General features: G+C 37.2%; 1 protein-coding gene across 4 annotated transcripts in view; it reads right to left on the bottom strand.

Annotated features, from left to right (window-relative positions):
- Nucleotides 1-27860, bottom strand: part of EFHC2 (EF-hand domain containing 2) — a 297057-nt gene that overhangs the window by 186963 nt on the left and 82234 nt on the right. For all 4 annotated transcript variants that reach the window (XR_012474021.1, XR_012474022.1, XR_012474023.1 and 1 more), the window contains exon 3: nucleotides 27208-27358. Coding sequence is in view for 1 of the 4 variants with exons in the window: in XM_074214142.1 (XP_074070243.1) it covers nucleotides 27208-27358 (151 nt within the window). In the remaining 3 variants the exon portion in view is untranslated. The remainder of the gene's footprint in view (nucleotides 1-27207; nucleotides 27359-27860) is intronic.

Genomic DNA, 27860 nt, shown 5'->3' with positions numbered 1-27860 from the left:
GCTAAAAACCAGCTTAGGTCAAATGGATAAAACAGTTCAAAAAGTTGAGGAGAAGAATGCCTTAAAAAGCAAAATTGGCCAGATGAAAAAAGAGATAAGAAAACTCCCTGAGGAGAACAAATCCTTCAGACAAAGAACAGAATTCAGGGAGATTGATGAATTTACCAGAAATCAGGAATCAATACTTCAAAACCAAAAAAATGAAAAATTAGAAGAGATATTTCTCTGAAAAAACAACTGATATGGAAAACAGACTTAGGAAAGATAATTTAAAAATTATTAGAATACCTGAAAGTCATGATCAGGAAAAGAGCCTTGACATCATTTTCAAAGAATTACTACAGGAAAATTGCCCTGATATTCTAGAAGCAGAGGGCAAAATAGAAATGGAGAGAATCCACCGATCCCCCCACGAATGAGATCCCAAAAAACCAACCCCCGGGAATGTTATAGCCAAGTTCCAGAACTCCTAAGTCAAAGAGAAAATATTACAAGCAGCCGGAAGGACACAGTTCAAATATTGCGGAGCTGCAGTCAGGATCACACAGGACTAAGCAGCAGCTACATTGGAAGCTCATAGGGCTTGGAATATAATAAACCGGAAGGCAAAAGAGCTTAGAATGCAGCCAAGAATGAACTACCCAGCAAGGCTGAATGTCCTCTTCCAGGGAAAAAGATGGACTTTCAATGAACCAGGGGAATTTCAAATGTTCCTTTTGGAATGGCCAGAGCTGAACAGAAGGTTTGATCTTAAGATACAGGACTCAAGTGAAGCATGGAGATTGGAGGAGAGGGGGAAAATATGAGGGACTTAATGATGATGAACTGCATGTATTCCTGCATAGAAAAATGACACTGATAATACTCATATGAACCTCCTCAGTTAAAAGAGCAGGTAGAGGGAGCTTTTATAGTTGAAGCACAGGAGAAAGCTGAATTTGAAGGTAAAATATGGTATAAAAATAGAGTCAACAGAAAAAAAGGGAAATGTAATGGGAGAAAGAAAAAGGAGAGGGGGAATAGGCCAAGATATTTCATATAATAAGATGTTTTTATTATTGCAATGAGCTTTTGCAATGATATGGAAGGGGGGAGGCAAGGGGGAATGAGGGAACCTTTGCTCTCATCAGAGATGGCTAGGAGAGGAAACAGCATATATACTCAATGGGGTATAGGCATCTGCAGTAAGAAGGGGGGGGAGCAGGGGGAAGGGGTGGGATGTGAATAAAGGAGGAGAGGATGGACCATGGGGGGACAGTGGTCAGATATAACACATTTTCTTTTTTATTTCTTGCAAGGGGCTGAGATTGGAAGGCCTGTCCAGGATCATAGGGCCAGGTGGATTCTGGCCCTAAGGGGTGGTATGGGAACTCAGGGCTTCTTGACCCCAGGACCAGGGATCTGTCTGCTGCGCCACTCAGCAACCCTACAGCAGAGTCAGAGTGAAAGGAGAGAGAAAATATAGTACATGGTAGTGGAGAAATAAGAAAGGAGGGAGTTGTGATCAGCAATGGCAACGTTGGAAAAATATGGAATTTACTTTTGCGATGGACTTACCATAAAGCATGCGATCCACCCATGACAGAGCTGTTGGTGTTGGAACAAAGACTGAAGCACATTTTTTATTATTATTATTTGGGGGAGGGTGGAGGGCAAATGGGACTGGGTGGCCTGCCTGTGGCCACATAGCAGGGTGATCTTTGGGTGTCTGAGGCCAGATTTGGACCCGGGTGCTCCTAACTCAAGGGCCAATGTTCTGTCTGCCACCCAGCCACCCCTACTATTATTACTATTTTATTTTATTTTGGGTCTTTTTTTTTCTTCTTTTAGGTTTTTTCAGGGCAGTGGGGATTGGGTGGCTTGCATGTCACAAGGCTGGGTGATTGTTGGGTCTACAGGGCTGGATGTGGGCTCAGATACTCGTGGCTCCAGGGCTGGTGCTTCGTCCATTGCGCCACCTGGCCATACCTACAATTATTACTGTTATTTTTTTTTTAATTTTAATTTTTTTTCTCTCCCCTTTACTTTATTGCCCAAGGAAGTCTATATTCATGAGTGGACGGGTATTTTGTTTACTCTTAAACAAGAATATTTTATTCATGTAAAAAAAATTTGTAAAAAATGAGATTAAAAAATAAAATGAAAAAAATGAAAAAAAATGAAAAAAAATTGCTGGGAAAATTGGAAGTTAGTATGGAAGAAACTTAGATTAGATCCAAATGGTTACAGGACACAGACATAAAAAACAATACTATAAGCAAATTAGAAGATCAAGGACTAGTCTACCTGTCAGATCTATGGAAAGGGGAACAGTTTATGACTAAGGAAGAGTTGGAGAACATCACCAAAAACCAATTAGATGATTTTGATTACATTAAAAAGCTTTTGCACAGATAAAACCAATGTAACCAAGATCAAAAGAAATGTAGTAAATTGGGAAACAATCTTTACAACTAATGATTCTAACAAAGGACTCATTTCTAAAATATACAGAGAACTGAGTCATATTTTTAAAACAAAAAGCCATTCCCCAATTGACAAATGGTCAAAGGATATGCAAAGGCAATTTACAGATGAGGAGATCAAAGTAATCCACAGCCATATAAAAAAATGCTCTAAATCATTAATTATTAGAGAAATGCAAATTAAAGTTTCTCTGAGGTACCACCTCATACCTCTCAGATTGGCCAGTATGACCAGGAAGGATAATGATCATTGTTGGAAGGGATGTGGGAAATCTGGGACACTATTACACTGTTGGTGGAGCTGTGAACTCATTCAACCCTTCTGGAGAGCTATTTGGAACTATGCCCAAAGGGCAACAAAAATGTGCATACCCTTTGACCCAGCAATACCACTACTGGGTCTATACCCTGAAGAGATGAGGAAAAACGGTAAAAACATTACTTGTACAAAAATATTTATAGCAGCCCTGTTTGTGGTGGCAAAGAATTGGAAATCCAGTAAATGTCCTTCAATTGGGGAATGGCTTAGCAAACTGTGGTATATGTATGTCATGGAACACTATTGTTCTATTAGAAACCAGGAGGGACAGGATTTCAGGGAAACCTGGAGGGATTTGCATGAACTGATGCTGAGTGAGATGAGCAGAACCAGAAAAACACTGTACACCCTAACAGCAACATGGGAGTGATGTTCAACCTTGAAGGACATGCTCATTCCATCAGTGAAACAATCGGGAACAATTTTGGGTTGTCTGCAAAAGAGAGTATCATCTATATCCAGATAAGGAGCTGTGGAGTTTGAACAAAGTGCAAGGACTATTCCCTTTAATTTAGGAAAAAAACAGATAGCTTATTGTCTGATCTTGTTACCTCTTAGACTTCTCTTCTCTTTAAGGATAGGATTTCTCTCTCATCACACCCAATTTGGATCAAGGTACAACATGTAAACAAAGTAAAGCCTGACAGAGTGCTTTCTGTGTGGGGAGGGGGGAGGGAAGCAAGACTGGGGGGAAAATGTAAAACTCAAATAATATCTTCAATAAAAATAAATTTAAATTAAAAAATAAAAATAAAAAGACACACAAAAAAAGAAAAGAAAAAAAGAAAGTGATGGAGAAAATATTAATACAGATTAGACCAAAAAAAACTATCTGCTTGAGGATGGCATAAACGATGGAAATCCCAATGAATGTGACAGAAAAGTGTCTAATCTCAGATCTTCAAAATAAGAATCATTCCACAATAAAAATTATGCCCTTTTTGGAGGTAGCAGCATAGGAGAAGCCCATAAGGAAGCAGGATAAATTCTGTCAGGGTTCTGATAGTGGCTGCCTCAATAGTAGACTAAAATGAATCAAATAAATATTATCTCTAGTGATAGCTTGAGTGGAAGAAGGAGGTCAATATAATCAATCACAAACAGATTGGGAATAAGGTGATATGCCATAGTGATCCTTGAAAGGTGGATACTCTGACTGAATAGTTCTTGTCTTTCATTATCAAAGACCACCAAAATAACGTCACTATGTATAAGACAATTTACAGTATGTCCAAGTGCGGCTGATTAGACCAATATGAGCTTAGAATGTTCTACCACAGGTCAGACACAAATAGTCCAGGTAAACACCGGAGGTGCTTACTCTAATCTTATGTATGTCATGTTTCCTTTGAACTATTTCAATTCTGTCTTCCTTATAGAGTGCAGCACCCTCACTGATGAGGGCACACCATGCTGGTGTGAAACCTTCAGGATGTCCCAATATCACTTCTTCTGACCCCCCTTGTGAGTACTTGCCCTGTGCAAGTTCTCCATAAAATGTTTTGGGGTTTTTTTTGGCATGTGCAGTTCTAGCATTCCCAGCCCATCACAGTCGTACTTTCTGGAATACTAGACAGTTTAGCACAAGGACAGACCTCAATGTCTGGTATCTTCTCTTGATCTTCAGAATCCTCCCAAGACAATTTAAATGGAAGCAATTCAGTTTCCTGGCATGGCTCTGGTAGACTGTCCAGGTTTCACAGCAATGAGATAAGCACAATGACTCTGTAGACATTCAGTTTAGTAGTCAATCTAATACCTCTTCTCACCCATATTTTTTTTGGAGCCTCCTAAATAATGAGCTAGCTTTGGCAATATGTGTGTCAACCTCATTGTCAAAGTATACCTCCCTAGAAAGGACACTGCCAAGGTGAGTGAATTTGTCCACAGTACTCAAAACTTCTCCATTTGGACAGCTAGGTAGCACAGTAGAAAAAGCACTGGCCCTGGAGTCAGGAGTACCTGGGTTCAAATCTGGTCTCAGACATTTAATAATTACCTAGCTTTGTGGCCTTGGGCAAGCCACTTAACCCCATTTGCCTTGCAAAAACCTAAAAAAAAACCCTTCTCCACTTGCTGTAATCGATGACTCCACATATAGATGGTATGGTGCTGGTTGATGGAGTATCTGGGTTTTTTGGTGTTAACTGTTAGACCAAAATAAACAAAAGCAGCAGAAAATTGATCCATACTTCTTTGTATTTCAGGTCCAGAGGCTGTGTTGAGTGTGCAATTATTTACAGCCTAAAATAATGCACCAACACTCCCTCCACTTTAATCTTGACTGATAGCCTTTTCAAGCTGAAGAATTTGCATCAGTGGGGTAGATGACTTTGAGGCCATGTTCATCCTCAGTAAAGGCATTTAAAATATGGCTGAAACCATCATGCTAAAAAAAGCATGGCAGCAGAATTCTGAGGTGAAGCCAAGATGGTGGCATGAAGCTAACATGCTTCCAGAGCCTTTCCCTATCAAAGATAAATGAAGCTTCTACTCTGACATTCACACTACTGATCCTACCTACCAAGAAAAAAAGAAGATTCAAAGAAGTTTTCAACTGTAGACATTGTGGAGGATCTTCTATGAAGGTCTATTTCTTGGGGGGGGGGGGGGGGAGTAAAGATCAGGAGGCAGGAAAGTGGGAAATTTGGCAGGAAGCTTTTAGCCACAGAGCAATCCAGGTCCCAACAACTTAATAATAACAGAGATCCTGGCAGCTAGATAGCAAACCAGTGGGGAGGATCCCAACCCTAAACAAAGTCTGAAGCCTGAAAATACCAGTGTAAAAGATAGGATTAATTGGGTTGGGAACAATCCTCTGTTAAGTCAGTCCCTGGACATAAGGAGGAAAAAAAAGAAAAACTTCTGCAAAGGCTAGACCTGGACTACATAGGCAACATCTTGCTAACAACAAGTCAGGGATCAGACCCCAGCCCCAGCAAATTAAAAGCTTGGTTATATACTCAATATACCCCAGGAGCAGAACTAAAACAGTAAAGATGAACAAAAAAACTAAAAGAGTGCTGACTATAGAAAACTACTTTACAGACCAAGATGACAGCAATGCCATGTCTGAAGAAGAAAGCAGTGAAAAATCACTCACAGGATAAGCAAAACAGTCTATAAATTGGACTCAAATACAAAAGCTCATTGAAGAGATTAAAAATCATTTAAAAACCAAAGAAAAGAGGAAGAAAAATGGAAAAAAAATTAATGAAAGTCATGCAAGAAAATTGTGAAAAGTTGACCAAAGAAATCAATTCTGTTAAAAGTAATAATAGCCAAGTGGAAAAGGAAACATAGACACTAATTGCAGAAAATAAAATCCTAAAAATTAGAATTCAACAAATAGAAACCAATGAATCTACAAGACCACAAGATTCCATCAAACAAAATAAAATGGTTGAAAAAAATTGAAGAAAATGTAAAAAAAAAAAAAACAAAAAAGAAAGAAAGAAAATGACCTGGAAAATAGATCCAGGAGAGAAAAATCTACATTGGGAATACCAGAAAGCCTGGACAAACAAAAGGGTCCTCGAAAGAAAAGAACCTGAAAAACAACGCAGAAAATTGTAAGGGGAAAACTTCCCAAATTTACTAGAACAAGATAATATAACCATTGAAAGAATGCACAGAAGTCCTCCAGAAAGAGAACCCAGGATAAAAACTCCAAGGGTTATAATAGCCAAATTCCAAAACCCTCAAATAAAGGAGAGAATAGTGCAAACAGCAAAAAGAAAACAATTCAAATATAAAGGGAACACAATCAAACTAACACAGGATCAATCAGCCTCAACAATGAAGGATTGGAAAAAGTAGAATAACATTTTTAGGAGAGCGAAGGACCTGGGATTACAACCCAAAATGTACTACCCTGCAAAATTCAATATATACTGTCAAGGAAAAAGATGGATGTTCAATGAAATAGAGGACTTTCAGAATTTCCTGACACAAAGATCAGAATTGACCTGAGAATTCAATCACCAAATACATGACTGAAGATTTGCATTAAAAAGGTAGCTGTAGAGGGGACTAAAAAAACAAAACTGTTTTAAACAAATGTTGGTCAACCATCAAATTGTATACAACCCAAAAAAGGGAAGATATAACACTTCTAATTTTACTTCTCTAAGGATAATTAGAGGGTAAAATATAATTAAAGAGAATGAACCTAAAGGACATGGGCATGATTGAGTCTTGTCTGTCAAATGAAGAGGTCCAAGATGACATCACTATGTTTAAAGACAAAAAGCCCTGAAGGAAAAAGCAAGGGTATTAACTTTAACTTAAGTGTCTCATTATACTTTGACTCACTTTAATCACAAGGTGCTAAGCACCTTGTCTAATGAGGGAATCATAAACTGTGAGGACCTGAAATAGTGTCTCTGTTACTTACAATCATTTGTAAAGTTCTCAGGTGAAACCTCCAGAGCCTCCTAGTACTTAGAGATCTTCATGATTCTCTTACAGTTAATTAGATCAACACCAGGGTGCTTCACTTAACAAGGGATTAAGTGGAGGGGGACTGTAAAGTGGGAGAGACAATAGGCCTTGCTTCATTTAGCAATGTGTTAAGTATATTGGGTGGGTAGAACACAAAGTAAAGGGTAAAAGAAGATAGACCTGGGGGGATGGGCACAAATAGTTCAAGAAATGATGTGGTTTTGGATGATACTTTGACTTATGAGGAGGACTGTGTGTACTTGAAAGACATTTGAAAAAGGGAGTAAAGAAAATAATGACTGTAATTATAATTTGATGCAATTTAAGTCAATGCAAGTCAAGCAATCAAGTAAACAATCTGTGATGAGACCTTGATAACAATAGGAGTTTATCAAGCAATCAAATAATCAAACTGTGATTAATGATACCTGGTTAATAATATTAGCACAATAAGTAACACCAAAGGAAGAGCCACAAAGATATATAATTTTAGAGGGAAAAAAGTGAGAATGTGAATGCTGAGTAAATTCTATTCAATAGATTTAGCCCACTAAAATACATTCCAATTTGGGTTTAAAAATCTAACTTAATCAACAAGGAAGGGGGGTACTGGGAGAGGGAAAGATAAGGAAAGAAGAGACTGATAAAGGGGAAGGGAAGGTATAAGTGAAAATAAACTGAAAGTTAAATTTTTAAAAGAAAAGTCAAAGGGGAAAGGTAGTCAAATTTTGGCGTGGAGGAATAAGAAAAAAGGAAAGATAACTATAAATGAAGAGCATGGAGGAAATACAGAATTAGTAACCTTAAAGGTAAATGTGAATGGGATGAACTGTCCCATAAAATGGAAATGGATAGCAGAATGGATTAAAAATCAGAATTCTACAATATGCTGTTTACAAGAAGACATTTGAAGCAGATAGATACACACAGAGTAAAGGTAAAAGGTTAGAGCAAAATATATAATGCCTCAGAGGAAGAAAAAAATATGGGGCAGTGATCCTAGTCTCAGACAAAGTAAAAGCAAAAATCAATCTCATTAAAAGAGATAAGGAAGGAAACTACATCTTCTTAAAAGGCACCATTGGAAATGAAGCTATCTCATTACTAAACATGTATGCACCTAGTGGTATAGCATCCAGATTCCTAGAGGAAAAGTTGAGTGAATTACAAGGAGAAATAGAAAGCAAAACTTTAATAATCGGAGACCTCAATCTCCCTTTCTCAGAACTAGATAAATTTAACAACAAAATAAATAAGAAGGAAGTTAAGAAGAATGAATGAAATCTTAAAAAACTTAAATATGATAGACCTCTAGAGAAAGCTTAATGGGGACAGAAAATAATATACCTTTTTCTCTGCAGTACATTGCACCTTTAACAAAACTGATCATGTACTAGGGCACAAAAACCTTAAAATCAAATGCAGAAAGGAAGAAATAATAAAAATGTACTTCTCAGACAACACAATAAAAATTACATGTAATAAAGCGTCAGGGAAAGATAAACCAAGAACTAGTTGGAAATTAAATAACTTTATCAAAAATAATGGGTTGGTCAAACAGAAAATAATTGAAATAATCAGTAATTATATCCAATAATGATAATAATGAGACATCATAGCAAAATTTATGGGATGCAGTCAAGGTAGTTTTGAGAGGAGACTTTATATCTCTAAATGCCTATATAATAAAATAGAGAAAGAGGAGATCAATGGATTGGGTGTGCGACTAAAAAAGCTAGAAAAAAGAACAAATTAAATATCCCCAATTAAATACCAAATTAGAAATTATGAAAATAAAGGAAGAAATTAATAAAATGGAAAGGGTGAAACTAAAAAACTTGAGTTGACATGGATGAATATTTATAAAAATACAAACTGCCTAGATTAACCAAAGAGGAAATAAATTATTCAAATAACCCCATTTCAGAAAAAGAAAATGAAGAAACCATCAATATACTCCCTAGGAAAAAGTCTCCAGGTCTAGAAGGATTTACAAGTGAATTCTACCAAACATTTAAGGAACAATTAATTCCTATTCTACATAAGCTATTTTAAAAAATAAGAGAGGAAAGAGTTCTGCCAAACTCCTTTTATGACACCAAGATGGTGCTGATACCTAAACCAGGAAGAACAAAAGCATACAAAAGAAAATTACAGACCAATCTCCATAATGAATATTGATGCAAAAATCTTAAATAAAATTTTAGCAATGAGACTACAGCAAGTTATTACCAGGATAATACACCATAATCAGATTGGATTTATACCAGGCAGGCAGGGATGGTTCAACATTAGGAAAACACTCAATATAATTAACCATATCAATAGAAAAACCAACAGAAATCACATGATTATCTCAATAGATGCTGAAAAAGCCTTTGAAAAAATGCAACATCCATTCCTATTAAACAAACTAGGAAGTTTAGGAATAAATAAGTATTCCTTAAAATAATAATTATTCTCTATCTAAGACCATCAACAAATATTTGATGCAATAGGAATAAACTCTGAGCATTTCCAATAAAATCAGGGGTGAAACAAAGATGTCCATTATCACTATTACTATTCAATATAGTATTAGAAATGCTAGCAGTAGCATTAAGAAAAGAAAACGAAATTGAAGGAATCAGAATTGGCAATGAGGAAGCAAAACTTTGACTCTTTGCAGATGATATGATGGTATACCTAGAGAACCCAAGAAAATCATCTAAAAACCTCCTTGAAAGAATTAACAAATTCAGCAAAGTAGCAGGATATAAAATAAGCCCACATAAATCATCAGCATTTCTATATATGAACAACAAAGCCCAAGAACAAGAGACAGAAAGAGAAAATCCATTTAAAATAACTGTAGACAACATTAAATACTTTGGAATTTACCTCCTAAAACAAACCCAGAAACTGTATGAACACAATTATAAAGCTCTCCTAAAGCAAATAAAGCCATATATAAATAAATGGAAAAATGTCGAATGCTCATGGATAGGTTGAGCTAATATGATAAAAATGATAATTCTATTCAAATTAAATTACTTATTCAGTGTCATTCCAATCAAACTACCAAATAACTACTTTACTGAGCTAGAAAAATAGTATTGGGAGCAACAGAAGGGTAAGAATAGCAAAGGCACTGATGAAAAAAATGTAAAGGAACGTGGCCTACTTCTACCAGATCTAAAACTATACTATAAAGCAGCAGTCATCAAAATTGCCTGGTACTGGTTAAGAAATAGAGTAATGGATCAGTAGATTAGGACAGGTTCAAAAGAAACTGCAGTACATGAGTACAACAATCTACTATTTGACAAACCCAAAGACATCAGCCTCTGGGATGAGAACTCACTATTTGACAAAACTTGTTGGGAAAACTGGAAAAAAGTATGGCAAAAACTAGGCATAGATCCATATCTCCTACCCTATACCAAAATAAGAGCAAAATGGGTTCAGGATTTAGACATAAAGAGCAATACCATGCATAAATTAATAGACCAAAAGTTATTCTATCTGATCTATGGAAAAGGGATAAATTTATGACCAAACAAAAATTAGAGCACAATATTAACTGCAAAATGAATGATTTTGACTATATTAAATTAAAAAGGTTTTGCACTAAGCAAATTAGGAGATCAAGGAATAGTTTACCTGTCAAATCTATGTCAAGAGAAGCAGTTTATCACCAAGGAATAGATAGAAAACATCATTAAAAATAAACTAGACAATTTGATTACATTAAATTAAAAAGCTTTTGCACAGACAAAACTACAGTAACCAAAATCAAAAGAAATGTAGTAAATTGGGAAACAATTTTTACAACTAGTATTTCTGACAAAGGCCTCATTTCTTTTCCTTTTTTTTGAAGATATAATTTACAATATTTTCCCCTTATCTTACTTCCCTTCCGCCACCCCCCACAGAAGGCCATTTGCCAGTCTTTACATTGTTTCCATGGTATACATTGATCCAAATTGAATGTGATAAGAGAGAAATCATATCCTTAAGGAAGAAACATAAAGTATAAGAGACAGCAAGATGAAACAATATTAGTTTTTTTCCCCTAAATTAAAGTTGATAGTCCTTGGTCTTTGTTCCTTCTCTGGATACAGATGGTATTCTCCATAGCAGACAGTCCTAAATTGTCCCTGATTGTTGCACTGATGGAATGAGCAAGTCCATCAAGGGTGATCATCATCCCCATGTTGCTGTTAGGGTATACAGTGCTTTTCTGGTTCTGCTCATGTCACTCAGCATCAGTTTATGCAAATCCCTCAGGCTTCCCTGAATTCCCATCCCTCCTGGTTTCTAATAGAACAATAGTGCTCCATGACATACATATACCACAGTTTGCTAAGCCATTCCCCAAATGAAGGACATCTACTTGATTTCCAATTCTTTGCCACCACAAACAGGGCTGCTGTGAATATTTTTGTACAAGTAATGTTCTTAACCTTTTTCATCATCTCTTCAGGATACAGACCCAGTAGTGGTATTACTGGATCAAAGGGTATGCACATTTTTGTTGCCCTTTGGGTGCAGTTCCAAATTGCTCTCCAGAAAGGTTGCTCCACCAACAATGTAATAGTGTCCCAGATTTCCCACAACCCTTCCAACAATGATCATTATCCAAAAGACTCATTTCTAAGATATACAGAGAACTGAGTCAAATGTTTAAAAAGACAAGTCATTCCCCAATTGTCAAATAGTCAAAGGATATGCAAAGGCAATTTACAGATGAGGAAATCAAAGCAATCCATAGTCATATGAAATATTGCTCTAAATCACTAATTATTAGAGAAATGCACATTACAAAATCTCTGAGGTACCACCTCACACCTCTCAAACTGGCCAATATGACCAGAAAGCACAATGATCCATGTTGAAAGGGATGTGGGAAATCTGGGACACTAATGCATTGTTGGTGGAACTGTGAACTCATCCAACTTTTCTGGAGATCAATTTAGAATTATTCCCAAAAGGCAACAAAAATGTGCATACCCTTTGATCCAGTAATACCACTACTGGGTCTATACCCTGAAGAGATTATGAAATGTATAAAAATGTATGTATAAATATATGTATAAAAATATTCATAGAAGCTCTGTTTTTGGTGGCAAAGAATTGGAAATTAAGTTAATGGCCATCAGATGGGGAATGGCTTAATAAACTGTGGTATATGTACAATATGGAACACTATTGTTCTATTAGAAATTAGGAGGGATGGGAATTCAGGGAAGCCTGGGAAGGATTTGCATGAACTGATGCTGAGCGAGATGAGCAGAACCAGAAGAACATTGTACACCCTAACAGCAACATGGAAGTGATGATCAACCTTAATGGTCTCAGGGCAACAATCAGGCACAATTTTGGGATATCTGCAATAGAGAATGCCATCTATATCCTGAGAAAGATCTGTGGAGTATGAACAAGGACCAAAGACAATTACCTTTAATTTTTAAAAAAATGTTATTTTCTATATCTGCTATATCTCATACTTTATGTTTCTTCCTTAAGGATATGATTTCTCTCTCATCACATTTAACTTAGAGCAATGCATACCATGGAAACAATGTAAAGACTAACAAACTACCTTCTGTGAGGGAGTGGGGGGGGGAGGGAAGCAAAATTAGGGGGGGGAATTGAAAAATATAAAATAAATGAAATCTTTCTAAAGTTTTTCACACTAATAAAATCAATGCTGACAAAATTAGAAGAAAAGCAGAAAGTTGGGAAACAATCTTCACAACCAGGAGTTCTGATAAAGGTCTCCTTTCTAAACTAGAGAATTGCATCAACTTTATAAGATCACAAGTCATTCCCAACTAATACATGGTCATAGGAAATGAACATTTTCAAATGAAGAAATTAAAGTCAAATATAATCATATGAAAAATTCTCCAAATCAATACTGATTAATTAAAACAAGGTATCTCACATCTATTCAATTAGACCAGATGAGAAAAAGGGAAGATGATCAATGTTGGAGAGGTTGTGGGAGGATTGGGACATTGATGCATTGCTGGTGGAGTTGTGAATGGAGAGCCATATGGAACTATATCCCAAGAACAATAAGTGTTCATAATCTTCAACAAGCAATTCCAATTCTAGGAGTATAGCCAGAAGAAATAAAAAATGGGAAAGGTACTACATATTCCAAAAATTTCATAATAGCTCTTTTTTTGGCAAAGAATTGGAAATTGACAGGATTCTCATCAATTGTAGAATGGCTAAACAAGTTATGGAACATGTATACTATGGAATATTATTGTTTTACAAGAAGCCATAAATGGTTGGACTCTAGAAAAGCATGGAATGATTTGAGGGATCTGACTCTGAGCAAAGGATTGGAGAGCCAAGAGAACAATGTACACATGAACATTATGAGATGAGCAACCCTGATGGAAGCAACTCCTCTTGACAGTCCAGAGAGCTAGGACAATTGTATTTGACTAGTTATGGACTATATTATCCCCAACCAAGGGGAGAAAAACAAAACAAAATACACAGGGGAAAAAACCCTTCTGAATCTGAAGAACGCTTTTTAAAATTTTTTTTATTTATTTAAGGCAATGGGGTTAAGTGACTTGTCCAAGGTCACACAGCTAAATAATTATTAAATGTCCAAGGTTGGATTTGAACTCAGTTCCTCCTGAATCCAGGGCCAGTGCTCTATCCACTATCCCACCTCACTGCTCCTGAAAAACACTTTATAAAAATTATCTCTTATGTATCTCTTTCCCTTAATCTTAATTCCTCATGTCAAAACTTATTAATTTGTAAATATGTTTGACAAAGTGTGTAAAGTGCTAACCTGACTATTCCCTGCTTTGAGGTAGGGAGGGTGGGAAGGGAGGATGGAGGGAAGTTTTGTAACTTGGAAATATGCATGTATAAATGGATGAAAATAAATAAATGAAGTAAAAGAAAAAAGTTCAAAAAAAAAAAAAAACATGGGAGCAAGGACGCATCTTTGTTTCACTCTTGGTAACCAGGAAACTTCAAGAGCATCTTCCACTATCCAAAACTCAGACAAGCATGCCATTATGAAAATGATGTTAATTACTGATGAACTTCTCCAGGCAACCAAATTTTTACATAATTTTCCATAAGCCCTAATGACTGATAGTATCAAAGCCTTGTTCAGATCTACAAATGTTGTATACAGACCTCTGTTCTGATCCTGGCACTTTTTCTGGAGTTGTCAGGCAGCAAATACCATATCAACTGTTATTCCACCCTTTCTGAAGCCACACTGGCTCTCAGGACTTTTGCAAGAAACTTACCATGAATGATTAAAAGATAAATACCCTTGTGATTGTCACAGGACAATCTATTCCCTTTATCTTTATAGAGATAGATGATGGAGATATACCTGAATTCTTAGGATATAACCTCTTCTTGTCACTGGATAATTTCAGTCCTCCTTGAAGGCCCCCTTCTCCTTGAAGATCTCAGCTGGAATAGAATCAACACCAGGTGCTTTGCCATTTGAAAGGAGCCTAATGTCATCAAGAACCTCTTCTTCAGTTGGAACATCAGCATGGGACTGATTCACTTCAACTTGAGGTAAATGGTCAATGGCTTCTGCATTGACTGATGATGGTCTATTAAGAACACTACTGAATAAAAATCCCACATGTACAAAAATATTCATAGCAACTGTATTTGTAGTGGCAAAGAATTGGAAATTGAGGAGAAGCTCAGTGGAGAATGGATGGAGAAATTATGGTATGCATATATGATGGAACACTACTGTGAAATCCTAAGGGAAGAGATTTCAGAAAAGCCTGGAAAGACTTGCATGAATTGATGCTGAATGAGATGAGCAGAACCAAAACAACATTATACATACTTACAACATCATGGGGTGATGATCAACCATGATGAACTTGCTCATTCTATTAGTACAATAATCAGGGAAAATTTTAGGGGATTTGTGATGTAGAATACCATCTGTATCCAGAGAAGGAGCTGTGGAGTTTCAACAAAGACCAAAAAATAAAACAAAACAAAACAAAAAAAACATAAAGACCAAAGTTTAATAACTTTAATTTTTAAAAGCTGCCTTATGGAATATGTAATTTTGCTATCTTTAATGTTCTCTTTTTCCTTTTGGATCTAATTCTTCTCTCACAACAAGTTGGATTTCAATCTATGCTTATCATGGATGCAAATGTAAAGCCTATATCAGATTGTCATCTGTTAGGGGAAGGGGGAAGGGAAGAGAGGAGGAAGAAAAACTATAAAACTGCAAACCTCACAAAACAAATGATTGGTAGAAACTGCCATTGTATATAATGGGAAAACAAAATATTTGTACAATATAAATAAATGGATGGATGAATGAATGAATAAATAAAAAAAACTACCAAAGTATTCAGCCCATCCTTCTAGGATCATGGTGTTATCATTAATCAATATGGATCCATCAGCACTGAGTAATTGAGACGCACCATAGTTCTTTGGCCCATAAATAGCCTTCAGGGCATCATTAAAGCACTTTGACTTGTTACTATCTGCATAAAACTGAATTTCATCTGCCTTCTTACTAAATCAGGAACCCTGCATCTCTCTTAGTTTCACTTGTACTTTACTTTTGAGGGAATTAAATGCTGCCTTCCTAGAAATGGATGAACGATCCTGCTGGTAAACCCTGTGAAGTTCTTGTTTTTCATTTGGCAACTTCTGTATTTGCCCATCAACTTCACCAAACCAGTCTTGATGTTTTCGAGTTTGAACCAGATGAGTAAATGCAGTGCTGTACACTAGATCTACGAAAACTGCCCAGTCTTTTTCTGCTGCACTATTTCCAACTGTGTGTTGGCTCAGTTTTCCCTCCAAGTTAGCAACAAACTGTCCCCACTCACAGAGACAGTTTAATCTCTTGACATTAATTTTTCTGGTAGCTATTTTAGCTTGGGACCACCACTCTGACTGAATGTGAATAATTAGCTTGGAGAGGATGAGTCTGTGATCAGTCCAGCACTCTGCCCCACATATTGCCTTTTTCACTCTCACATCCTGTTTGTCTCTGTGCCTCACAAGCACATAGCCTAACCAGATGTCGATGTTTGCTGCAAGTGTGCATCCAGGAAGTTTTATTGCATCTAGGTTATTGGAAGACAGTGCTTGTATTGAGAAGGTCATGAGATGGGCAAGTCTTCAGAATAAGGTGACCATTGCTGTTGCTGTTTCCAACTCCATTCCTCCCAAGGACTCCCTGCCATAACTGGTAATCTGAGTCTACTCTAGCATTAAAGTCACCCAGGATTATAAGTTTATCCTCTTTTGGTACATTAATGATAAGGGTCTCTAGATCTTCATAAAATTTTTCTTTGATTTGATCAGGGTTCATCATGTTAGTAGTACAGGGACTGATGATGGTAGCATGGCATTTTCCTAGAAGTGACAATCTCATTGTCATGAACCTGTCATTCACTCTTTTTGGAAGGCTTTCAAAAGTGTTGACTAGATTAGTTTTGATGGTAAAACCTACCCCAGCTTCACTGAACTACCTTCACTGCTGCTACTCTAGAAAATATATAAATACTCAGGTCTAATTTCAGTAATCTGGCCTTCATTTGACAGCCTTATTTCACTCAGGGCTGCTGAGTGTTCTTGCAACAAGAGTCATTCATATTTCAGGTCTACTGGATCTTATGTTGTCTATGATTGTGCACATGTTCCATCCAATGATGGTGAATGGGATCTTCTTTGAAGAAGTTTTTGTAGATTTATTTGTGTCTTGACCATACTGTAAGATCCCTGGCTGCCACAGTAATTAGGATTGGATAAGCAAACAATTTGGGGCCACATTTTCTAACCTTTTTTCTCACATCAGGAGGTAAGCCATGCAGTCCTTAAAAGGGCTGCTGGGTCACCAGGGAGTTCTAGGTGCAGTGGATGACCTAGGCATCTTTAATGTCTAACCAAACTCTAAGCATTCCATAGCACCTGCTTCAGCTGTCTTCATGGCTCTTGGAAAGAAGTGTTCTCATCCATCCATTCCACCAGTGGAACACTTCATATACTTGGGGTAGATAATCCCCACAATTCACCAATGAGTTTGAGACTCTCTCAGTTATCCTCAACCTGGTTTTGTCCACCTGCTGAAACAGTTTACCAGGGTGTGTCTACTGTGCATGCCATAGCTTCTTGGAGCCACAGGCAAGAGTTAGGTGGCTCAGATGGATATCAAAGGTAGAAAGCAGCCCTGAAAAGGGTTTGGCAGCCTTCACACCAAAGGCACTAGTCTTCCTTGAACATACCCTTCATCCCATGCTCTGACTAATAAGAGGAGCATGGATACACTATCATTAGCTAAAGGAATCACATAGTCCTATATTCATTGTAACGTCATTATCATAGCCCCCATATCCAGACTTATGTATCATCTAATCCTTAATCTCTCTTCTTCTGGAGAGAGAATCAACTCATTTATTCAGTTCAGCAGAGGTTGTTTGATGTTGAGAGATGCTAACATTCTCTGGTAATGGTGGAAGGCATAGACAACACTTCTGACCCTAAGCAATTCTGGTCTCTTCAGGCACCTAACCACTTAGCCAAAATTATAGCTACTTCCCAGGAATCATTATAAAATGTCTGCCATGTTCCTCAAGGATCTCTAGTACCAATAATGTAGTTCACAGGTTATTCATGGCTTTGCTCCCCTTATCTCAGTATGTCCCCTATTCTTTGATTTATGAGCACAGAGATCCAGTTGCATATACCTTTCATATCACAGGGAATTATCAGTGAAATAAGTAAAACTGTGTTTTTCTCAAGAGCTGGATCCATATAGTCAGGAGTTCATTTGAAAAAGCAAATAATAGTCTCCAACAACATTACAGTTAGAGCACTAAGACATCAGGGGCCTTCAGAGCACTCAGTATTTCCATTGAAAAATATAAGCTTACTCATTTTTTAAAAGTGAATAGCACAATGAATAGCCAATTCAGAAAGATTGTGACTCCAGATGTCTTGTTGAAGTTACTGTTGTTTGTTTTTCAGAACTGTCTGACTCCTTTTAACCTCATTTGGGGTTTTCTTGGCTAAGATACTGGTGAGATTTACCTTCTCCAGTTTACTTTACAGATGAGGTGATCAGAGTTGGATGACTTGCCCAGAGTCACTGAGTATCTGAGACCACAGAAGAGACTCACAAAAGTGAGTCTTCTGACCTCAGGCCTGGCATTCTATTCACTATACCATCTAACTGCTTTAATCTAGTTACCCCCTTTGTACTTGCCAAAGGCTTCATTCAGCTTGATCCTTATAGACAAAGACTTCCAAGAGCATTAGCATCATAGGACCATAATGACTTTGGAATAAGACAGCCCTTTAATTCTTCTAAAGTGACATAACCTGTTTCAGACATCATTTGAAAGAAGCATATTTATGAGAAATTAGATAGATAATAGCTATCAAGATATCCAGGTGGGGAATATAGATTCTCTAAAACCTGATAAGGCCAATAAATCACTAGTCTTCCTTGTTAGCCTCTGGGGGAGTGAGTGGCAGTAGCTCACCATGAACTACAATCTCACTTAACACCCTAGTGGAATATTCATTCCAACAGTTCCTCAAACTTAAATGCAAAGATGTGAGTCACTTTGAACATCTAAAGAGATAAGGAATGATCAAATAGGAATGGGAGGATTTCAGAGCTATCCTGAATTCTGTTGGGAAAGAATAACTCTTACTTATCCTGGTCTCAGATATCCTGATACAGTTTGCTAACACCTCCAGAGAACTGACCATCAACCATCTTGTTTATTCATTCCATGGTTCAAAAACCAAACCTAAAAATCCTTATAGAAAAAACCATCATTGCCTTCTACCCAATTACTGACAAAGTTCCTCCTCCATTCATCCCTAGATTGCTTATTGTGTGTACAGTGCTATTTGCCCTGACAGCTGATGAGGCTGTTTTGGTCTTCTGCTCAAACATCACCAGTTAATCAGCCTTAGCCAGCGTGTAATCTGGCAGAAAAGATCCAGACCACATCTAAAGCCTGTTGCTTCAGTAGTTCTGGTTCTGCCCAAAATACAGCATCTAATTATAGCCTGATTGCCAGATAGAAGTGATGACATATGATGGGAAAGGGATATAAATGCAGTCCAACACTGCATTTCAATTTAAAATTTCACCCCCTTCCTTTTGCTAGCCTCCATTCAAAGAATCAGCTGTAGAGGGAATTCATCTTTATAAAACCAAGTAATGAACTTTCTATTTTATCCACCTGAAAAAGAACCATCCTCACCTGGAGCTTTCAAATGATTTGTCTGACTTTGCAAGAGCAAATTCTCTACAAGCTCTCCCAGAGGACAGAACACTGTAATTGCAAAAAGTTTAAATTTCCCCCATTAGACCACACCCTCATTAGCCACTGTTCAAATAGTTAATTAGTTTTCTGTTTTAATTTTTCCTTTAACCTCCTAAGTTCTTTAGTAGTAAAACATTCTAGTGGAGGAAGTAACTACCCAGGAAGTAGTATTCCAGTGTGTATCAACTGGATATGCCCAGAGCTTTTTCCTCCTTGCAGTAATTCCTGTTCATCATCACTCCTGCTCCTATTCCTTAATAGCCCTAATCTTGGAAAGGTGTGTATGTTCCCAGATAAATTCTGGAGAATAGATTCTACTTGTAGTCCATTAGTCCTCTCCTCCATGAACATTTCTCTTTTCGCCTGTGTTATGGCTGATTCCAATAATCTCTCCACTGCCTTTAAGGCATGATTTTTAAATACCCAAAGTTCATTTGCCTCAGTTTCCTCAACAGCAAAAATGAATATAACACCACCTACCTTTGCAGAGTTAGTGGGACAATCAAAAGATAAAATATTTCTAAACTACCTAGCAGAGTCCCTTACAATTACCCCCGACCTCTAAGTACCTAATATAAATAGACAATTTAGTTTCACACTCTTCTTTGATGCAATCATCCTCTGGAAAACTTTCATTAAAAGCCAGGGAATATTTTCACTATCCCTGTTCAATTCTTCAAGTATCCACCATGCTAATCTCAGAGGGCAATTGGGAGCTTTCTCCTTATCCCACTAAGAGAGTTGCACATAAACCCTAAATATTATTGCCACAGAAAACTAAAATGTTGTATGTGACATCTTGATCTCATGGGGCTCAATACTATTCAATTAAGAAAATGAATGTAACTTTCCAAGAATAACAAAGATTCTGAACCAAACCTAACTTAGGCTGGTTCAGTGATTTGGAATAAAGAGATAAAATATAATAGGGTATTTGTGAACCATAAAATGCAATCAAAACAACTTTAATGATAAGACACTGGAATAATTTTCTATATTGAAAAAGAATTTACATAAAAAGTTACTCTCTTTCAGCTTCAATTCACCACCACAACATAGGTCCAGTCACCACAGGGCAACAGGAGCTCCAATGAAACTGCTGAAACCAGCCCCTCCTACATTAACCCATTTATAATTTTAGAGGCAAGGAAACCAAATGTTTTACATCCTCCCCACTGAAGGACCAGCCTAACCTAAATGACATCATATCCAACACCTGGTATGTATTGTGTTAAGAGGGTTCAATATGGAAGATGACAAAGGGAAAATCTGGGCCTTGGGGGAGGAAGGAGTAGGGAGGAGAAGCAGTCCTCCTCATAGACAGCTCTAGGGTACAGCTCAAAATCCAATCTCTGGCCCTACTACAAAAAAAGAATTATAGCAGAGCAGGCAGAACAACTGTCAGTGGAGCAAGACAGATATCACTCCCACTATATATCTCATTTCATTCTTCCAGTTTTTCTTGCATAATCTCTAGGGCAAACTTATGTACATACACACAAACACACACACACCCATCCCCAGCCCCACTTTCTTCTGGGTTTGCCTCTTGGACATCTTTGGACAAATGATATTTCTTTATAGTATTCAGTTTCTGTTTATTCAACTTCAAGTCCTGATTTGGGAATTGGTGCCAGACCCTGTCCTATAGTGCACTCCTTGGATGGGGTCATCAGGTACTATTAGTCTTGCCTTTTCCAATTTTGAAGCAGCCCTGGCTTCTGTTTTCCTTGATGTGTCTGTATTCAGAGAACTAAGATTTCAAAGTTGCTTGGACTGTCCAGGTTCACAGTACTGTGATCTTTAAGGTCCTCTGAAGCATCTCAGGTCAGGGTGCTGATGATTTCCTGAATCTCTAGGACAGTCTAGCATGAGGTTCCCAAACTCCTGACTCCATACATGCACAGAATACTATGGGTTTTCTCAATAGCTTTTAGAATATGCTGATATGATGAAGAAGCAAGAAGGTTTTGGAAAACACTATTAAAAGTGTTTCCCTTTTAAAAACTCTTGCATAGGACACTTCTTAATCCTTCCAAGATGTTTTCACTGACCAGGGATCAATGACCCAAAAGAACAGCATTGGGAATCAGAAATGCTAATCCCACTTCCTTCCCCCCAAAGGCGGAGGAAGATGAGGAGAGAGAAAGGAGTGAGGAGAAAGTGGAGGGGTAGAGAAAGAAGAAGGAAAAATAAAAAAAGAAGAGGGAGGAGAAGATGGAGGAAATAAAAGATGAGAAAATATAATCCATGTAATTAATATTACAGCATTTCTATATACTCCTAGAATTCACTGACCTTAAATGCATTACATTTATGATACTGGTTATTATGGAAAGGACTGATGAAGATGATATGAACTTATGAAAACTGAGTAGGGGATCTCATTTCAAAGTTCTTCAAATAAGTATCCTAAGAAAATATTTACCTATTCAAATAATGTTTGACAATTAGGCAGACATTCTCAATCAGCAAAACATATTCAATATGAATTTAGAAGATTCAAATTTTTTTCTTTCTATATTTTAGTTATTTCTTCAAACACCTTCTATTTTTACTCAAAAAACTTGAAAGCAAATTTTTCTAAAACAAAACAAAACATAGTCTTATTTATGTGCCTTACATCTTGGAGATCTCTAATCGATTTCCAGAGCAGAAAGAAATACTCCCAACATACATTTTTGTTAATTAAAACCAGAAAAAAAGGTTCATCTCAAAACATTTGAATTCTACAGACTAAGAATTGGGGATTCACAAGTATCTCGTTTATTCCACTCATTTAGAAAAGATATTTCAAAATCCATTTATGTAAATAAAGGTAATTCAAGAAAGTAACTTTATTTAAGAGCCTGAAGAATTGTAGGACATGTTTCAAATGGTCCTCTTACTATCCTTTACCTGAATTCTACCCAATGGTAAAACCTAGAGAAGTCATTGATCAGGGCAGAAAAATTGGGCAGCAATAAAAAAAAAACAGCCCATTCTAAGTACTATTTATCTAATGAAGTCACATTAAAAGTAGATGACATGTTCCATTTGATCATTTATAATGATCATCTGTTATCTCATTTTGATCCTCACAACAACCCTATGAGGCAGGCATCAAGGAACCTCACTTTTGGGGGCAGAACCAAGATGGCAACAGGAGAAGAGCCACTCTTAGGTGCTCTCTCTGGATAATATTTCAAAACATATAAAATAAGGGCTCTAAATTTTTGAGAGACAGAACCCACAGAGGGATCCAGTGAGGCAGTTCTCCAGGCCAAGGTAACCTGGAAAAGAGTGGAAAGGCTCAGCTCCATGGGGTTGGGGAGGTGGCCGGCCAGAACAAAGGAATTTCAGCCTCCTGGAGGCAGCCCAAGGGTACCTGGAGCCACAGTGGGAGCAGTTTCCTGACCTACACCCTGGGAGCACCGGGCACAACTTGGAAGATCAGTGGGGGGGACCTCTGTCAAAGCAAGTATATGAAGCCCAGCCCTCAGGGCTGGAGCAGCGTGGGCCAGGGCAGCCCAGATCCAGGAAATAGAAGCAAGCAGAGTTGGTAAGCTGGAGTCCCCAGGCAAGTGAGTCTTGAGTGCACAGCATACCTAAGTTAGGGGAGTGAAGAGAGACTTCCTCTGTACCTGGAACAGGACTCTGGGGCTCTGACCACATTCAGATCCTAGTCACAGTCTAAGCCCCCCATAGAACAGCAGGGCCCCCCACTTCAGCCTCATGGCAGAGGGGTGCACTTGTGGTAATTCACAGACCAAGAGGAAAGACAGAGCTTCACACGCAGAGATCCTTGGGGGGGGGGAGTGTTCCAATAATATTCAAAAGCTCAGGAAGCTCCCCAAAACCAGGTACAGGCTGGGCAAATGGGTGAACAAAGAAAAAAGAGTAACACCATTGAGAAATACATTGTCTATGATCCCAAGAAGGATCAAAATACTCAATCTGAAGATGAGGAAGTACAAGCTCCTGCATCTAATGACTGCAAGAAAAATGGAAATTGTGTTCAGGCTATGACAGAGCTCAAAAAAGACTGAAAATCAAGTGAGGGAGATAGAAGAAAAATTGGAAAAAGAAATGAGAGAGATGCAGGAAAAACATTAAAAAGAAGTCAGCAGCTTAGTCAAGGAGATCCAAAAAAATGCTGAAGAAAATAATATGTTAAAAACCAGCATAGGTCAAATGGATAAAACAGTTCAAAAAGTTGCTGAGGAGAAGAATGCTTTAAAAAGCAGAATTGGCGGGGCGGCTAGGTGGCACAGTGGAACAGCACCAGCCCTGGAGTCAGGAGCACTTGAGTTCAAATCCAGCCTCAGACACTTAATAATTACCTAGCCATATGGCCTTGGGCAAGCCATTTAACCCCACTGCCTTGAAAAATCTAAAAAAATAAAAATAAAAAAGCAGAATTGGCCAGATGGAAAAAACAGATAAGAAAGCTCTCTGAGGAAAAGAAATCCTTCAGAAGTAGAATGGAACTGAAGGAAACTGATGACTTTATGAGAAGTCAAGATAAAATACTTCAAAACCAAAAGTATGAAAAATTATAAGAAAATGTGAAACATCTCAATGAAAAAACGACTGATCTGGAAAACAGATTCAGAAAAGATAATTTAAAAATTACTGTAATACCTGAAAGTCATGATCAGGAAAAGAGCCTTGACATAATTTTTAAAGAATTGCTACAGGAAAACTGCCCAGATATCCTGGAAGCAGAGGGCAAAATAGAAATTGAGAGAATCCACCGATCTCCCTGAGAAAGAGATTAAAAAAAAACAACCCCTAGGAATATTACAGCCGAGTTCCAGAACTACCAAGTCAAAGAGAAAATATTACAAGCAGCCAGAATTCAAATATTGTGGCACTGTAGTCAGATCACACAGGACTAAGCAGTAACTACATTAAAGGCTCATAGAGTTGAAATATAATATTCCAGAAGGCAAAAGAGCTCGGAATGCAACCAAGAATCAACCTCCCAGCAAAACTGAATGTCCTCTTCCAGGGAAAAAGATGGACTTTCAATGAACCAGGGGAATTTCAAATGTTCCTGTTGGAATGGCCAGAGTTGAACAGAAAGTTTGATCTTCAAATACAGGACTCAGGTGAAGCATAGAGAGTGGAGGAGAAGGGTAAAATATGAGGGACTTAATGATGATGAACTATATGTATAACTGCATAGAAAAATGATACTGATAATACTCATAAGAAACTTCTCATTTAGTAGAGCAGGTAGAAGGAGCTTTTATAGATGAAGCACAGGAGAGAGCTGAATTTGAAGATATATAATATAGTGTAAAAATGGAGTCAATGGCCAAAAGGGAAATGTAATGGGAGTAAAAAGAAAGGAGAGGTAGAATAGGCTATATTGCATATAATAAGATTTTTTATTACAGTGAGCTATTGCAATGATATGGAAGGGGGAAAGGTGAGGGAGAATGTGGGAACCTTCGATCTCATCAGACGTGGCTTGGAGAGGAAACAGTATATATATATATATATATATATATATATATATATATATATATATATATACACACACACATACATATATACATATATATATATATATATACACACACAAACACACACACTCAATGGGGTATAAACATCTAGAGTAAGAAGGAGAGAAGGGGGACAAAGGGAAAAGGGAAGGGGGGGGATGTGAGTGATGGAGGAGAGGGTGGACTGTGAGGGAGAGTGGTCAGATATAACACATTTTCTTTTTTACTTTCTGCAAGGGACTGGGATTGGATGGCCTGTCTGGGACCACAGGGCCAGGTGGTTGTTGGACCCTAGGGATGATATGTGGGCTCAGGGCTCTGGGCCCCAGAGCCAGTGATCAGTCTGCTGCTCCACTCAGCTACCCTACAGCACATTTAGGAAGAGGGACAGAGTGAAAGGAAAGAGAAAATATAGTGTATGCTAGTGGGGAAGTATGAATGGAGGGAGTTGTGATCAGCAATGGCAACAGTGGAAAAATACATAAGTAGCTTTTATGATGGACTTATCCTAAAGAATGTGATACACCCACAACAGAGCTGGTGGTGTTGGAACACAGAGTGAACCACATTTTATTATTATTATTATTATTATTATTATTATTATTATTATTATTATTATGGGAGTTTGCGGGGCTTGGGTGACTTGCCCAGGGCCGCATGGCTGGGTGATTGTTGGGTGTCTGGGGCCAGATTTGAACCCGGGTGCTCCTGACTCTAGGGCCGGTGCTCCATCCACTGTGTCACCTAGCTACCCCTATTATTATTTTTTTAATTTTAATTTTTTCCTCTTTGCTTTATAGCTCATGAGGGTCTATATTTTTGGGGGAAAGGGGTATTATGTTTACTCTTAAACAAGAATATTTTAGTAATGTATAAAAAACCATCATTTGTACAAAAAATAAAATAAATATAATAAAGAATTATTTTTTTAAAAAAGAACCTCATTTTCTAGATTAGAAAAATGCAACACAGAAAGGGGTGAAGTGAATGGCTGAAGGCTGCTCAGATAATAAATAGAAACTTCAATCATCTGACTTCCAGTTCAGCTCTTTCCCACTAAACAAAATGTTTATGTATTTAAAGGGTGTGTGGGGTAGAGGAGAATTGGGAGAAAAATACCAAATAAAATAACAGTGATGTGATAACAAGAGCACAAGGTTTGAAAGACATGGGGAAAGGGGGAAAATCATTTACTCTCCTACCTTTAATACCACTTGTGAACAAGTCACTTTTTTTTTTAGGCAATGAGGTTGAGTAACTTGCCTAAGGTCACACAGCTACTAAGTATCAAGTGTCTACATTTGAACTCAAGTCCTCCTGACTCTAGGACCAGTGCTTGCACTACTGTACCACCTAGCTGCCTCAAACTAGCTTTTACTTCTCTGACTCTTGGTATTCTCATTTATATGAAAGTATGTGGTTGATTGAATGGTCTCTAATATCCTTTTAAGATCTAAATCTATTAATAATAATTTTATCTGCTGATAAACTTGATTGAATTTGGGGCTTGGTAGATATAGGCACTATATAAATGCTTGGACAGTTAGGTAGTGTGGTGGTTAAAGTTCTGGATCTGGAGTCAAAAAAACTCATCTTCCTGAGTTCAAATCTGACCTCAGACACATATTATATGACTCTGGACAAGTCATTTAATGATCTATTTTCTTCATCTGTAAAATGAGCTGGATAAGAAAATAAATCATTCCAGTATCTTTGCCAAAAAAATCCCTAATAATTTCATGAAGAGTGAGACATAATTGAAAAAAGGACAGAAAACAAATATAAATACTTATTCTTTTTCCTTCCTTTCCCTTCCCTCTTTTCCCTAAATGTCTCATTTGCTTCTGCCAACATGCCTAGTAGAAAAATCTACATCAAGAACCTAGTATTCCAAAGTTCTAATTAGTTTTATGAAGTTGGCCAAGGAATAAAAAACTTATTTTTCCAAAAGAAACTAGACTGCCATTAATATATGCACATAATTATAGACATATACACACATACATGATATATAATTATATATAGGAAAATAAATTTTCTTATTCATAAGCAGCTTATGTATTATTATTATAGTAATACTATTGCTCAGTAGTCTTTTCCATGAAGACTTTTATAAAGACAAAAAGAGAGTAAAGACATACAGTTTAACAGCTGATTTAAATAGCTACCTTGTGGCATCCCACTATTTTTCAGCTGTGGTTCAAGTACTTGAATCGTGTCATCTTCAAGGTAGAAGAAGATTTTACAATATCTTATCCTATATAATTCTTGATTTTTATCTGGCACTTCATCTTCAAAATAGGCATCAAAAGATAACACCTGAAGAATAAATGCAAATAACAAAGTTCAGTAAATGTACATATTTAGTTTTAAGATGTGCTTTTTAAAATGATATACATTTTAGCAATATCATCTAGTATTGTGGATCTACAGTCAAAATTACACTATGTGAATATTATTTACTTTTGTAAACAAGGAAAAGCCATTAGAGCAGTGAGACAGTTATTCAAATGTACCATAAATACAACAAAATACAGCCCACAGTGCATTGTCATGGGTAGATATTTTACTTTTAATATGCTTCTTCCTGGAGTTTAAGAAAGCCTTCAGTTATGTCCATCATTTCTATCACCTCCCACAAAAGATGACAACAATAATTACAAAATATCTTGGTACTAGGTAAACATTTATCAGGCCTGAAAACCCACAGTCCCATTTCCCCAAACATTTTAAAAAAGGATAATTACATTCTTCTTCCAAATAAACTGGAGCTCTTTTAAGATAAAGATTATGTCTCACATTTCTCCTGAATCCCTACATT

Source organism: Macrotis lagotis, chromosome 1 (genome assembly GCF_037893015.1).
Source record: "Macrotis lagotis isolate mMagLag1 chromosome 1, bilby.v1.9.chrom.fasta, whole genome shotgun sequence".
NCBI classification, from domain to species: Eukaryota; Metazoa; Chordata; class Mammalia; order Peramelemorphia; family Peramelidae; genus Macrotis; species Macrotis lagotis.
Note: the sequence above shows the minus strand (reverse complement) of the source record. Positions and strands in the feature narration are given on the sequence as shown.